This window comes from Mizuhopecten yessoensis, unplaced genomic scaffold, assembly GCF_002113885.1.
Source record: "Mizuhopecten yessoensis strain PY_sf001 unplaced genomic scaffold, ASM211388v2 scaffold10985, whole genome shotgun sequence".
NCBI lineage: Eukaryota > Metazoa > Mollusca > Bivalvia > Pectinida > Pectinidae > Mizuhopecten > Mizuhopecten yessoensis.
This window is the reverse complement of record NW_018408820.1, coordinates 886,447-896,168: the sequence shown is the minus strand read 5'-3', so window position 1 is coordinate 896,168 and position 9,722 is coordinate 886,447. Positions and strand designations below refer to the sequence as shown.

At 35.8% G+C, this 9,722-nt stretch overlaps 1 protein-coding gene across 1 annotated transcript; it reads left to right on the top strand.

Moving 5' to 3' along the window:
* Positions 1 to 217: 217 nt before the first annotated feature.
* Positions 218 to 6,011, top strand: LOC110464316 (oxidoreductase NAD-binding domain-containing protein 1-like). The gene is made up of 6 exons (XM_021519467.1): positions 218 to 302; positions 1,581 to 1,687; positions 3,143 to 3,284; positions 3,526 to 3,804; positions 5,104 to 5,200; positions 5,735 to 6,011. The coding sequence occupies exons 1-6, from the start codon at positions 240 to 242 to the stop codon at positions 5,899 to 5,901; spliced, it is 855 nt and encodes a 284-aa protein (XP_021375142.1). The 5' UTR covers positions 218 to 239; the 3' UTR covers positions 5,902 to 6,011.
* Positions 6,012 to 9,722: the final 3,711 nt, after the last annotated feature.

Genomic DNA, 9,722 nt, shown 5'->3' with positions numbered 1-9,722 from the left:
TAAGTTCAAAGCAAAAATGTGCATTTTGTCTTATTAGTGGATACATTTGTTTATGTTTTTGTTCACAATGGCATATCTTTAGATTTACTTAATCCTAATACTCACCAAAACAGTCTTGCATCGATATTTGTATAAATCTTTGTGAAAAATTTGAACAGTCCACAGTTTAGATATGCATACACTGACTTGGGACATTTTTATCAGCATGAACAGTATATGTACACAGGTGAGCCTGTCGAATGACATTGATGTTCCTCTCAGCTACACGATGTTGTAATCTTGTGATTATCATCATGTTCAAGGTACATGTTTACAATGCATTTACATGATCATTGAGCACTTTGTTTTATACAATACTCTTTAACATTTTCACTGAGCACTTACACAGGTTTCTGGAACTGAATATCACTCGACATGTACTTATGTCAATATAACTCATGCGTGACCTTAATAATGAACTGTGGAGTCTTTAAATGTACAACAGATCTAGACATAAGATATGACCCTGATTACCGACACATCCTTGATGTAAACCTATACTAGCACCTTGTTACCGTGCCTACTGATGCCAACATGCCTACTTAGAGCATCATATTCTATTTTACCGTGCCTACTGATGCTACATGCCTACCTAGCACCTTGATCCTTGACATGTACTGTACAAGTTCTCAATGGAAGAAGAAATTCAAAAGAAGAGATGATCAGACAACATCAAATGGGGAGTCACAGCAAATTTAATCCAGTTTTCATGTTTCTCCTCACTACAGGCTAGGGGTGCACAGTACTACACTGAATATCCCCTAGTGGACATCGGTTCTCATTTTCCCTTGTAATGGAATAAGAAAAAGGATAAGAACAAGTTGTTTGAGAAGAAACATTGCTCATCTTTTAGAAGACTATTTTTTCTTTAACTGTACATACTGCATCAATGTTGGACCTTAGTGAACCTCCATGCAACCTAGTACATATTCTGCTGTTTTAAGGACTTCAAGCAGAAACATGAATATAATTGAACAAGAGTAGAAAAATGCAAGACAAGAATAGAATTTGAACCAGGACCTCCAAATTTAAGATAAAGACCAAATGATAAGCTACTTGGCCAGTGATAGTAAACCCAGCCTGTCCTGTTATATTCTTCTCTCCTTCATTTTGACTCTGTAAACACATATAAATAAATAAATGAAAAATACAACATTTGATATAGCGCCCTTTCTAGCTAACATAAACCGCTTTAAAGTGCTTTACAGTACATAGATATACAATTAATTATATTGGTACATGCATATTCAATTGGGCACCAAAAGTAACAGCAGAGATTAAAAAGTAACGATTACACCGAAAGAACAAGTCACTAGAATAAAAAGCTGTACATTGACTGAGTGGTTTTAAAATAACAAAGAACATTTTAAAATGCAATAATTGAAACTACCAGGGTATTCACAGACTAATCATCGTACAATATCAGTTTAAATTTGGTTACAATGATACTGAAAAGAAATAAAACTAAAAAAAGCATAATGTATCCTTTTGTCCATTGCCACGGTTGGTGAAATTAACATTTTGGTGGTGGTGTTTTACAGGTTGTGTCTGGTGCAACAGTTGTCAAGGTGGAAGATGAGTCCCCGACAGTCAAAAAGCTGACCTTGAAGGTCCACGATAGACGTTTGTTCTTTAAGGCTGGGCAATGGTGAGCACAAATGTTTGATTGAGTAAATTACGCCTTGGTCTGTTTAAACAGATAGATTTTGTTACTGTAGTTGTTTATCATTTACAGTAGAATTCACGTCTATAAAGAGATATAATTTGAGTGGACTGTATGTCTACTGTTGTTGTTCAATGTTTTCTGTCGAACCCTGGCCTTATATACACGGAAGAAATATGTAACAGAGACATTATTTTTCAATGGCTGTGCTGAGGATCAAATCCAGACCACTTGTTAACCGAGTGAGTCTGATGCTCTTCAAAATATTAGATAAATAGAAATTCTCCGTATTTGTGTCAGTGTGAAGTGGTTTGTATTTTACCAGGATGACATACGTATAGTACATACTCCCTGTCCAGGAAAGAATGTGTCAAGAGTTTTTCCAGTGGTAACAGTGATGCTTGTGAGAGCCATCAATATTTTGTAGGTCACATACATGTGCAACAAAGGTCTTTATTTTTCAATGTATCCCTGGGTGTCAGCCAAACCATTTATACAAATTTGAATCTCCACTACTGAGGTATGCTTCCAGTCAAATATGGTTGATATCCATCTCTTAGTTCCAGAGAAGAAGTCGCTTAAACCAATATGGCCCAATATCTACTAGCGATGTACCCAGGGCCTCTAGTTATTAGTCTGAAGCTCTACCAAATGAGCTTTTTAAAGACTTTTTCTGCCAAGCCATTTTGATAAGAAACGACTAGTATTTTACTAGGGTGACAGACTTTTACGTAGATAAACGGAAGTCTACTGTAGATTTTCCAGCTTGCTTTCTGTTGTTTTTGAAATCTTTGTCTCAAGGTCATGTCAATGTTCAACTACTGATCCTCTGCGGGTTCAGAGATAAATAATGGGTTTATGATTTAACATATTAATGTGGAGTACCCTGGCTTTCTTGGTGTGCTCAGCTTAGAGCAGAAACAGCATTCTTGTACAGTACATGATATCTTGCATACTGAATTATGTGACTGTAAATTAAACTTGTGTATATTAATCTTGTCATATTTCTGTGAATAGAAACAGCCACTCAAGGTCCAAGCATTTGGGCTTATTCCTTCATCAGGGATTGAATGGTCCTTATAATTATGTCACATCTTCATACAGGAAGTACGCTTCCTGTATTCAAATATATGGATGTGCACTTCCTGTATTCAAATATATGGATGTGCACTTCCTGTAACCAAATATTTGAGTTATTTTCTATGATGTCTTTCCTGTGTAGCACATCTTGCAAAGCATCGGCAGAATTAAAGTTGTTTGAAATTATGAGTATTTGAAAACAAAAATGAAAATAAACATAAAAGATATAGAGAAATTTCAGGGGTAGGACAAAGAATGTGTCTATACAACCACAATGTACAATATATATACACAATGACTTGGTGTAGACTTTAGGGTCCTAGTTTGGTGTAAGGGGTCAGAGTTTAAGTTGTATTTCAGGGTAGACATGGTGATACCTGATGTCGCAAAAGTGGGTGGCTTCTCAATGTGCTCGTCACCACGGCAACTAGTTCAGGACGGCTTGCTGGACCTAGCGGTCAAGAGAAGTGACCACCCACCAGCTCTGTGGGTTCACACGCAGGTTAGAAAGACTCAACTAGACATGTCTGTTTAGTGAATAAATACACAAAGTTTAATATAAACCACTCATAAATTGATATTTTTCACTAGTCAGCACTTTGGAAATCATTATTAATGGAGTTATATGATTAAAGTAATGTTAATCCTTCAATTAATGTCTGTATCTAAAATTTGTAAAAAACCCAAAATGAAAGCAGTTTTGGACATTTACCACAATGCCAAAAGGATCTTTTTGTTAACAGTGCAGGGTGGATATGGAAGTGAGCATACGATCGGGAGGAGATACCTTCTACGATCCCAAACCTGATGACCCTTCATCTGACCTTCTTCTGATAGCAGGGGGAATTGGAATAAACCCACTCTACAGCATTCTGTGTCATGTGACAGATCTGTTAGGGAGCAAGGGGGATAAGCTGGAGACAAACGGTGGAAACTCAGCAGGGGCAGACAACTCTGTATATACACCAGGCAGAGTTTGCTTGTTGTACTCTGCAAGCACTGAAGAGGAACTCATATTTCAGGTAAGATAAATATTTTTTATGAGAAGTTATTTTTACACAACCAATAAGATTTTCTTTGTTACATTTCGATGACTAGTACGATATGAACACTGTCACCTTCATCAGACAAATGTCAAGCGTATGCACACAAAGGTGTTAAATGTATACGTGTTGTACACAAAATTGAGTCGATTCGGCTATGCTTTGTTTAATACTTGGTCATAGATGTGCGAGAGTCTTTGAGCCCCATCATCTCGATTTAGAACTGGCCCACTGCGGAGTCTCCGGATGGCTTTTTTTTATCTGCCGCTTGAACAGATTGCTCTCTCTGTCCAAAACTTTGGAGTTATCCCAGTCAATCACATGGTTTTTCTGTGTGGCATGGTCTGTGATTGCCGATTTATTTATCTGGGACTCCAACTGCTTCCTTTCTGATCTGGTGAATTTCCTACCTTCTTGGGTTTCCGTATCTTTCCGATGTTCACCAAGTCGGACCCCAAATCGCCTTCCAGTCTCTCCAATATACAATGTGTCACATCTTTTGCATCCAATTTTGTATACGCATTCTGCGATGTTATCTTTAGGTGTTATATCCTGAGGGTGTACTAGAATATTGAGACAACTCGTACACATTTTACACCTTTGTGTGCATACGCTTCAATGGTCATTTGTCTGATGAAGGTGACAGTGTTTATCGTACTAGTCATCGGAAACTTCACATAGAAAATCTTATTGGTGGTGTAAAAAGAACTTCTCATAATCCATACTAACCATCCTGAAGAAAATGTTTAAAATAAATATATTTTTTGTAGAGTAAATTTCATAATGAATTGCAAAGTTTTGACATTACCGTGGTAAGCACAATTATTTTCATACTCACCACAACACAGTTAGGTGGGGTGGGGTGGATGGAAGTACAAGGATTTGAGGTGTCTGTCCGTCTCTCCATCTGTTTGTCTGTAGGTGGAAGTTATTTTTAGCATACTGATTTGAACAAATTTTATGAAACATGGTACACATGATTGGCACTTAAGGCAGTTGTGTACTTGTCATTTATTTTTCATTTTGATGATTTTCTTAGGAGCTTGTCATCCATTTTCTAATACCCTTATATCAATTTTGTCTGAATTATGCCTACTTACATTTTCAACTTATATCTATGTAACTTTGTTCGATCATAAAAGCATAAATACAGCACTATTATATAACGGTACTAGTCTGTTTACAGGTTTGTAAGTTAATTGACACTGTAAAACCTCGATCTGGATCGTGATATTGTAAGAATATCCATGTTATGTCAGTATTTATTTTCTATTACAGAAACAGTTATCTGAAGCAGCAGACCAGTTCCCTGGCATTGAATGTCAATACTTTGTTACTAGGAAACATACAGAAAGTACATCACCTCATGTCAAAAGTGAGTGTTGAAAATGTGTTCAAACATAATTGATTTATATTAGAATTGTGTCACAGTGAACGTGTGATTTGATGCCTAGTTTAAGATTTAGAGTCAGTCATATAAATTATGTAGATAATACATGTAGATAAATCTACATGCGAGTCCTGTCAGTCCCGTACTCATAAAATATTGATGGTTAAATTTAACATTGTGGGACTCATTGTTTTTAAGCAATACAGTTGAAAAGGACTCATTAAAATAGATTGTAGATGGATCACTGATTAATTATTTAAATGGGATAGGGGAGTTTACTGGTTTTTTTTGTTTTTTGTTTTGTAATTGTTTATTTTTCACCATTTTTTACAATATGACATGACAAAAGCATACATTCACATGCACACACACATCCACACACAAAGGGGAGATAACTTACTGTGTCTAACGAATTTGAAAAAAAATATGTTGAGTTTACACTGATGTTAGGGCCAAAAGGACAAAATAAATATAGGGCCAATAATTGCTTTTTCACAGTATGTGGCGACTTTTTTCCAGATCACAGGATTAACCCCGAGGACATTCAAGACTCACTGAAGAAGCTGAGGAAGGGGAAGACCCTTGTTTATATCTGTGGCCCGTCTCCTATGATAGAAACCATGGAAACCATCCTACTAAATTCTGGGATTGATCCAAGACAGATCCTGTATGAGAAATGGTGGTAGTAGACTGACTTCAAAGACTTTGTCCAGTTTTCAAGATTTTCTTCCACCGACAAAATTATTTGTTATGTATAATCAAGAAATATGATTAAAGTTGTATTTTCATATTTGTATAAAATGTTTTTTTTCTTTCTACAAAATAATCATATTACTTTCTTACATCACATACACTGCTGTAAATCACCCACAACTTAAGGTGCGTGGGTGGCCAGGGTTCGATTCCCGATCACACATAAAAGGAGGTATGGGGTTACCTGCCGGACCAGATATATAAAGTTTATATGTCCACTTCATGAGAAAGCTGTATTCTTGTTTAAGAATCGTTCACACTATCTCAGATGCACTAATTCATGTACAGCACTAAATATACTGTATAGTTGTCCATTTCTGCAGGGCATTGAATTCCGCTATAATCGCAATTAATCAAAGATAGAGTGATGTCTTGGCAATATTGCTGGAAATTTAATCCCAGTGACCTAGTTCTGACTAGAAAAACAGCTAAATATTAGCCATGCAAACTTTAACAACTAAAACAGTAGAAGTATATATTTCAACATGGAAATATTTTAGTGTGTTTGTTTATTACTGCTCAAGATCGGATATTACCTTGAAATCTGAATTATAAAATCTTGTATATGTATAGATGAAATGGTCATTTGGATAATGATGTAGTAAAAAGGTTTACTTTGTTTGACTATCTGAATCTTTAAATATGTGTGTTAAGCCTTACTTTGTATTACTGGTGGTCATTTGACCCTACAAGTACTTGTATTTAACTCTCCGGTGCACTATCTGTTAGTATCAGTCACCTAGGCGTGCCATTGTCTTGTAGTTACTATTAATTCTGGCATAGTTTACGTGAAATATAAATTTGAAATTGAATTATCCAGAACACTTTTTATACAAATTTGCATTCTTTTGGCCTTTTGTATCCGACGAATCCTATATCGTGGACAGGTGGTGAAGTGGATAGCGCACTCGCCTTATCAAGACGGCTGAGGTTCAAGTCACCGATCGGACATTAATTCCTATTGGTTCACAAGCCGAGCCACCAAGGTTATCTCTGGTTTCCACACATAATAAAACTTCTGTGTAGAGACATATACTACATCTCTTCTTTATATGTCTCTGTTCTGTGCTACCATCTCGCCAAAAAAGTGATCAATATAAGCTAATAAAATTTGTTTCATGATTATTGTAAAATAAATGGAGAAAATGGTGATGGGTGTAGTGAAATGTTAACTATGTCTGCAGTGACAACCAAATTTCAAAATAATGTTTGCAAATATGTCCTTACTTTGTGTTTCTTCCGTGATTGTTTTATATACATTTACAATGTGTAGCAGATATCAATCTGTACTGTATCTTTGAGCAAGATACTTTATTCTGCTTGTTCCAGTCTACTCAGCTGTAAATGAGTATGTAGTTGGGCAGTGCTAGAATTGTTGAATGCTAGCTGTGAGCGCCGAAATTGGCAGCACCGGCTGTATGCTCCCCAAGGAGTTAAGAAAGATATTGACTGGTTGCCAGGCTCTTTATATATATAACCACGGATAATAATATTTGTGAACCGCTTTGAGACAACCTACAAATGAGGTTGTGATAAAGCAGTATATAAGAACCTAAAATTATTATTATTATTATAAAGCATTCAGCACTCTCATGTAAAAAATAAAATTTTAGAGCACCATTAATTACTAATGTCCCTCACTTTTACTGAAAGAGTTATCTTCCTTCCAACAATGGTTGCAAATTCAGTTGATAGAAACATGATTCTGATTGATTTTGGAAATGTGTCGTAATTCACTAGCAGCAGTTGTTTTATAAGAAAGTTTGACTAATGCTCTATCTTTCAGTAACATTTTAGGTAGCTTCCCTCATGAAAAAATGCTGATTTTTACTGAATTTTGCTGAGGATTTGCTGAACAGTTGCTGAAAATTTGCTGAAACTAAAATCGGATGCTGAACCATTGCTTACAGTTTCTACAGATGCTGAATTTTGCTGAACTTAACTGAAAACTGCTGAACTGTTCAGGATAATGCTGAAAACTGCTGAACTGTTCTGTTAAATTTTTAAGCCATTATTGTTTTCGAGAATAAAAGAAATGAGAATTTAATGCTCATGAAACTAATTTTTATGATCATTAAATTAATTTTCTTTTTTTTAATGATCATTAATTAACTGATCGAAACAATTGTAGTTAGAAGAAAGTTGATGGTCAATAACTATAACATCAGCTTCCATGATCAAGCCTTCAAATCTCGCGCAATCTAATTAAAATTATATTTTCAATCGCTCCCGTTTACTGTCGCGACATATCAGTAAACAGGAGCGATGTGAACGTTTAATATACTAGGCTACATTCGCGTTACCGGTTGAAACGGTACGTGTGGCGCAGAAATTTTCCACGATAAACGAACACACTTGGACCGTTCTATAAGCAGAGCTAAAAATGCACAGTTTCGGAGAATAAAAAACGATGTATCAAGAATATTATGCCCTTCTCTCACGCGTCCACTAAATTACATAACGTATCTTAAAAACTACTCGTGACTTGACATTGTTTTAGAAAGAAATAACGCAAACTAGCAATATTCAGCAGTTTAGTTTCGGCCAGGTACGTCTGGACCCCTCAATCTACACGTACCAAATTTTCCTGAGGTCAGCCTCGGTCCAAATCTGTACCTGTCGTTTTCTTTACAGGTTCAACCGGTTCAACCGTTTCAACCGGATACGCGAATGTACCCCTAGTGAAGAAAGTCAGAGAGATCCGAGTAAATACTATGTGGATGACTCCCGAGTGTTACCGAAAAGATAAACAAATATGGCAGCCGTAGAAGACGAACCGCTATATATATATATGTCCGAGACAAACTTTCGACCCTAATGGACTCTAAAAGTTCAGACAGTATGATTAAATGGAATACACATGACAGGTATGATGTTATATCAACAGGCTGAACAATCGTTTTGAGTATAAACGTGTGTTTCCCGTAAAAATACAGATTTAATCTGTGGACTTGTCGTCTGCTCACTTTAGGTCTCCGGTCATACACATTGATTTATTATATGCAGTCTTCAGCTCGCATTTAAACACTTATATCGTTAATTTTCAGACTCACAACATAATACTACGATCTAATTTGGATGGAATACTTGTATCATTTTACAATTTGATGAAATACAACAATATGAGATAATTTACACCCGGTGTACCATCAAGACATTTTTTTTAAGGTCTTAGTGTTGAAGTGTATGTTGTACTGTTTAACAAACATTGATTAAGAAGCATTGTTGAAATGTCCCGGAACTTGCTTAATGTTGTTTGGCTAGAAATCACAGAGATAAGTACTGATGTCATCATATAATTACCGTATACATACTAGCCTTTAAATTACTCAGTGATTTGATAAGGTTTGCTAAGTTATAATGCATAGATATACTGGCCACCGTCTCTAGAATATTAAATAATCATTTTGATCACTATAGGATGTCCGAATTTCTGAAACTAGGGGGAGACAAGCTACCTTGTAGTAATAAAATGCAGCTGAGGTATTCTTGTAGCCAGACTCTACTATACAACTTAGTTTACAAGTACATGTATAGCATCTTATTTTGAATGTGAAATATGTCACCAGTTAAGTTTTCCTGGTATACAGTAATAATGTATTATTTTCAAATGGATTTATGCAAGATCCATCGCTTCACCAGATTCTCTGTAAAACTGCATAATATTTCATAGTTAAATACATACTACATAATCATTAACTCATTCACCCCTAAAGACACATTTTAACCCTTGTAATAGTTTATTATAAAATTT

Bases quoted from the DNA above. Each gene is read 5' to 3' on its own strand.
- LOC110464316 (XM_021519467.1), top strand. From the start codon at position 240: ATGACATTGATGTTCCTCTCAGCTACACGATGTTGTAATCTTGTGATT. The intron at 303-1,580 runs GTACATGTTTAC...GGTGTTTTACAG, and splicing joins TGATTATCATCATGTTCAAG to GTTGTGTCTGGTGCAACAGT. The intron at 3,805-5,103 runs GTAAGATAAATA...TTTCTATTACAG, and splicing joins AAGAGGAACTCATATTTCAG to AAACAGTTATCTGAAGCAGC.